This window comes from Porcisia hertigi, chromosome 35, assembly GCF_017918235.1.
Source record: "Porcisia hertigi strain C119 chromosome 35, whole genome shotgun sequence".
In the NCBI taxonomy this organism is placed as follows: domain Eukaryota; phylum Euglenozoa; class Kinetoplastea; order Trypanosomatida; family Trypanosomatidae; genus Porcisia; species Porcisia hertigi.
In genome coordinates this window covers 1,391,260-1,397,438 of record NC_090594.1, presented here as the reverse complement: position 1 = coordinate 1,397,438, position 6,179 = coordinate 1,391,260, and the positions used below count along the sequence as shown (strand labels likewise).

The 6,179-nt window shown below is 51.3% G+C and overlaps 1 protein-coding gene across 1 annotated transcript; it reads left to right on the top strand.

Annotated features, from left to right (window-relative positions):
- Positions 1–476: 476 nt before the first annotated feature.
- On the top strand, positions 477–2,198 carry JKF63_01353 (uncharacterized protein; the record flags this gene model as incomplete). Its single annotated transcript, XM_067897400.1, has 1 exon — positions 477–2,198. The coding sequence occupies one exon, from the start codon at positions 477–479 to the stop codon at positions 2,196–2,198; it is 1,722 nt and encodes a 573-aa protein (XP_067753557.1).
- Between the last annotated feature and the right edge of the window lie 3,981 nt (positions 2,199–6,179).

Below are 6,179 nucleotides of genomic sequence, written 5' to 3'. Positions count from 1 at the left end.
GTGTGATAAGAATCCGCACCCCGATTTGTTTTTTATTATTTTTTTTTTATGCAAGGAGCTTCGGCATTCTATCGCTCCACTTTTGCGCCCACATTTCGGTGTTTCTGGTGAAGAAGCATCTGTGAATCCCCTCGTCTCACAGTAAGTGAAAACAGGATATCCAAGAGCCAACGAGAAGACATAACCCTTAAAGAAAAAAAGGAGTCCAGGGAGAAACTTATACACGCACACGATTTTTACTTGTAGTCGATCTCAGGAAAGAAATCTTTTGCATTTTTCCCCTGTTCTGTCGCGTCTGATACTCCCGTCGCATAGCTTACAGCTCTAGACTCGCCTCTTTCCTTTGTTCTGTATTCGGGTGAGGGGGGGGGGGCTTGAAGCTATCGTTATCTCAACAACAGCAAAGTTGACCAAGTGCCATTCCCGTTTGTTTACTGCGTTCAGCTGGTTTTCCTCTGTAGAACGCAACCCTCCTCATGCCGACGGGCTCCTCTGTCGCCGTCACTGGCGAGTGCCGGTTAAGCGCCTGCGGCGCCACCGCTGTGATGCCATCGCCGCCGGCGGTGCCGCGGTCTACGGTTTTAGGAGACTCTAGGAGTTCATGTACCCCGGCTCACAAGCGTTCTCTGTATGATGTCGCCACACCTCTGTACGGGGAGGCGTCACAGCATGTGCGCCGTCGTAGATGTCCAACTCCTGATGCGGCCGTACCACGCCATCGAAAGGATGCCGGCAGCACCGTGATTACTACCGACAGCCATTACTCGCTGACGCTGGGCAATGTCCCATACGGTGTACCCCCCGGGAAGCGCAATTACAGCCCGTTGGTCTTCTCCGTAAAAACTTCCCGCAAATCGTCGCTGGCGCTGCCAATCGCTCCTGCCGCGTCGTTGAACGGAGATGACGCCCGCAACGACGTTTCAGCGAGGGAATCCGCGCCCATGTCCGTCGAAGCGCTGCCGACGTTGTCGCCGACGAAGGTTGCAGCGGCATCAGACAGTGCAATCGCCTCCCCGAATGCGACGCCTGCAACCGCCAACGCCGTGGCGTCGCCCGTCTCGCCGCGCGCGTCGCATTTTCCGCGCCGTCTCTCTTGTGCACTCCGGTGCAGCCGGATATGTAGCGGCGGTAAGGACTTTACCGCGTTTGCGTTCCCAACGGCCCCCACCCTCTACGCGACAGAGGAAGAGCCCCCCGTCTCTATTGACCCGGAAGGGGTGCGATGTTGTCCGTTGATCAGTCCTCGATACGAGGAGGATGCAAACGCCAGCAGAAGTCCTGACAAGCTGACGGATGAGCAAATCAACCTCTCGCCCTTCCTCAGCTGGAAATTTGTGCCATACCTCTCTCCACCGGCGGAAGGGGAGGATACAGCTAGGCCGACCGTGGTCCTAGACATGGACGAGACGCTGCTGCACACCTCGGTGGAACCGATGCCGGACGCAGACGCGGAGATTGACGTGCCATCGTCGTCGGACGACGCACAGGGCGCAGGGTCCTCAATCACCTCCTCACGCTACAGGCTCTTCATCAAATATCGCCCATACCTTGGGCAGTTTCTGCGGTTCTGCCTAGACCACTTTGAGGTTGTCATCTTCACTGCCAGCAAGGCCTTCTACGCCCGGGCGGTGCTACGGCAGTTACAGGCAGATATTCCTGGTATCATCATTCGCTTCGATGGAGAAGATGTCAACGTCGATGGTGCATCAAAGCAGCGCTCAGGCGACCCGGCACGCGTTATTGAATTACTGCACCGCGACCACTGTACGCCGACCAACGTGGGTTACACAAAGGACCTTCACCTCATTGGCCGCGACCTGCGGCGCACCATCCTGGTTGACAATAACAAGGTCTGCAGTGTTTTCCAGCCCTACAACTCGATTCACGTGAAGGACTTCGCGCGCCGGCGCTACGCCAAGCAGGTGCCAGATCCGCGACGGATGCGGGCGGCGCAGTTGCATCACCTAAAAGGGTCGCTTATCCCGGCAGCGGTGTCAGTCTCAGAGGACGCAGCGACTTTGCCCCCGCTCAATCCCTCGGAGTGCAGCACTTCGACGTTTGACTGGGAAGACAATGAAGACACCGTACTCCTCCGCCTGTGCTCTGTCGGCGGCCTTCTGCATCGACTGTCGCGCTGCGAGAACGTCCCGTCCTTTATGCAGCGGACCGTGCGCTTTAACCAATACGCATCTCGGTAACGGCTTCTGGACTTTATGGCAGGTGTGGGTGGTCGGACTAGTTGAGGGAGAAGAGTAAAGCGAAGGTGTAACGCTTTGGGACCCGACCAACATACATTTATATTTATATATGTTTATATATATCTATCTATATATATATGCATGTGTATCTACCTTTATGTGCGGGTATTTGTCTGTCTATGTGAAATGGTGCGATGCCATTTTTGGCTTGGGAGGAAAAAGACAAAACGAGTAGCTGCCAAGTCAAACACACACACACACACACACACACACACACAAAACCGGAATTTGTTTTTCCTTCTGTCTGATGGCAAATTTGAGAGCAAACACACTCAGGAAAGGGTGACAGGAGCATCAGGTGTAGAACTGAGGTCCAGAAAAAAAAATCGTCGAAAAGCGACAGCCTTTCAGCGTGTTTTCACAAAGCGTTTTTTTTTTTTGTGGGGGGGTACCCCATGTCCAAATTTGTTCTCGTGTGTGCCAGCGTTTCGTGAAGAAACACTGGAGGGGGGAGAGAAGATTGTATCGATGCGCCACCCCATGAGGAAAACGATGGCAAGCGAAGCTGTGTCTACGTTCGATTCATTGCAGCACTGAACCAAAGAGCGGCAAACGCTCATTCCCTCCCCCCCCCCTCTTCAGCTTACATTTTTTCCTTGTGAAAAATTTTTTTTGGTTCTTCCCCTCGTTTTCTATCAAAATCATTTTGCACATCAGCTCTTTCCCCCTCTCTCTTGCATTAACTTCGGTGTATACCAATGCGCGAGCGCTCTGTGTGTGTGTGTGTCTACGTTGTACCCTTTTTGAGACGACACAGCCAAGATGAGCATCCTCACTGTGCTGTGGACAAGATGTGTTGTTCCCCCGGTGTGGTCTAGCTCTCCCCTTTTGCGCCACGTCTGTAGGCCACACAGCTGTGTATGAGAGGAACACCCTCGCCATTACAGCAAGACCGAGAGGTTCTCATAGCCTTGTGGGGGTGTCAAAGGGGAGAAGATCAAACAGCACGAGAGCACTGCATCTCGATTATCACCCGTCCTCGCTTTTCGCTTTTAGGCCTGACGCGTCCGCGCAGGAAGCTGAATATATATATTTTTAAAGTGCCCTTTTGAGAGATTCTGTCGAGCTATTTTTTCTCCTTTCTTCTGCTTTCTTTTCCCAGCTCGTTTCGTGAATTGTGTGCGTGTGTTCTTTTATTTTTTTTATTCCCTTGTTTGTTTGCGGTTCTTCGTCATTTTTCCCGTGCCTGACGTCTATTTCTTTTGCCTGGTTTTTTTTGGTTTACTTCTCACCACCCCCTCCCCTCACCTCCGTGTCTATAAACCCCACCACTTCTCTCTTTCCCCTTCCCCTTTCCCCCTCCCCTCCCCCTTCCTTTGTTGTGTCTCTCCGCAGCTGTTCTATACACATCAAGGTTGAGGCTATTTTTCCTCCATTCCCCTCCCCTTCCCCCTCCCCTCCCCTCCCCTCCCCCCCCAACTTGCGTCCTCGGGCTTTTTTTTTGCGTAGATGACGTTTTGGAATATCCCCGAAACTGTTGCAAAGAACGAACAAAAAATGTTCTTGCTCTCCCTCTATCTATACACACGCGTGGTCAAAAGAAGACGGAGTAGTAGTAAACAAGTAGAAAATCCTGCAACTAAAAAAAATGCATATGTATATGTATATTTTTGAATAATCGAGTCTCTGCAGCTCTTTGAAAGGTGTGTGCCCCCGCGTCCGCCTAGGCCTTCCCCCCCCCCTCCCCCACGCAGCTTGCTTCCATGCTACCTTTTCAATCACTTCTATTTACGAAAAGGCGATTTCTATTGTAAATCTCCTCTGCATTTTTTTTTTGCGGCTCCTTCAATATGATGCCTTCTCCCTTTATTTTATTTTCTTCTTGAACTGGGAGTTTTTTATGGCTAGCCCCCCTCCACTCACCACCACCACCACCGTTTTTTTTTTTGTAGCTTCTGTTCCCATGTATTTAAGCAGGTCTTTTTTTTGTTTGTTTCCATTGCATTTTCCTGTGCTTAACGTTTCGGGTTTTTTGCAGTCTAGAGGAAAACAGAGAGGAGGGAGGGAGGGAGGGGGGGCCATGAAGTTTGAGTAAAACGAAGAAAAGTGCGTCCATGTCGCTCTCGCCGTTGTCTCTTGCCAACCACCCCCACTTTTGGTGCGTTAGCGGCAAAGGCAATGCAGTTAAAATGATGTGAGTTTCACGGATGTCCATTTCGACGTGTCTGTCGCTCTCTCTCTCATCGGGCTCCTCTCACGTCTCGCATTTTTTTTGTGTGTGTGTGGAGAACTCATTTTTTTCTCACTTGCGTTTCGGTTCCAGGATGATAAAAATAAAACATGGGCCGATTCTTTTTTTTTTTTGATGTTCACATGCCCTCGGATTCCCCCTCCCCCCCTCCCCCCTCTTCCACGACACCGTCATACCTGTCGTTGTCTGTTTGATTGTACCCAGTGTGTGTGTGGTGCGTTATATACGCATATATGTACGCTTCTGGTGGTGAGGTTGCGTCTATCCACTTATGCGCCATGCGCGTATGTCGGCTGTTGTTTTTTCTCCTTCCCCCCCTCCCCCAGCACGCCTCGCGCTATATGTGTGTGTGTGTGATGTGCCTCTGAAGGAGAGGTGAAGCATTCCCTATTTCCCTGCCAATGCTGAACCGCCTCCAGTGGTGACAAGGCTCGATACCTACGGTATACAGGTATCCAGGGCGATACATCGCTAGAGTCCTCCGTAGTGATCGCTTAGCACTGCAACGGGACGACCTGCGACAGTGTGGACACTGTTGCTCAAGTGACATAGTCTGCAAAGTCTCAGTGTGACTCGTGTGCGTCTCTCTCTCGGGGTTTAGTGCGCAGTCGATGGCAAGACTGAATCTCCCTGGAGGAATGCATCGCGTGCGAGCTGATATAATTGGAGTGATTGTGAAGGGCGACCTGCGAAAGAGGGATCGGTGGTTTTTTTTTTTGGAGGGGCGAGAATCATTATCCTTTGATGACTGAGTCGGCCGCCGCTCTAACGAATGGTTGCTTCTGTTTTGTGTGCCGCGATGGGCGTGGGTCCGGCGCGAGTAGTGTGTGACTTTGAGTCTACGACGCACAACAGGGTGGGGAGAGATTTCCTCTTTACCCCTCCCACTTTTCTCGTCGCTACGGCTTTACGTCGGACACGCGCCATCGAAACGTCTGGAAAAGTGACCGGCGAGGCGCAGTATGCAAACGGAACCCTGTCCATGGAGATTAAAGCGCATCCTTCCCCATTACCCCCCCCCCCCGCCCCTGCCCCTTTTTTGTTGTGTTGTAGCTCCGGGACTCCCTCTTCGTCACCTTTGCCCGCATTTTCTGGAAACTGAGACGCTCAGAGATCCTTTCGTGTCCACCACCACCACCACCACCACCCCTGTCTTTGCTGGTGTTTCCTTTCTCGAGGCGTCATGAAATCGTGTGTAGGGACATCATTGTCTTCTTTACCCTTGTTAACTTGTGTTGGTGTAGGTTTTTTTTTTGCTTCGATATATTACTTTTGGTTGACAGTGCACGTGATAGGCTATTAATGTATATGTAGCCGCTCATGTCGACCTGCGCTTGTGCAAGAATGTGTCTAGCATGCCCTTCAACTTCTGCTCTCTTTTTTTTTTTGCCGCCTTGCCTCTTACAGATGCTTTAGAAAACGTGGCGACTCCACACTTCGAAAATATTCTGAACGGCACACTTGTAGAGTGCCGTCAATGGGAAAGAAGACGGCACCTTTGTTTGAACTACCTCTGCCCTTCAGGCGACGATTCACAGTACATCACTGTGCTTCGCGCGCGACTGAATCGTCTCCCCTGTGTCTTTATAATTTTTCCTTTCCATCGTTTTTTTCTCTTTTTTTGTGTGTGTGTGTATGAAGTAGCATTAGAAGGAGAGCTAGCGGGAAGCGTAGGTACACGTGCGCCCATGCCAAATGGATCATGCACGTGTGTACATTTATATGTTGGA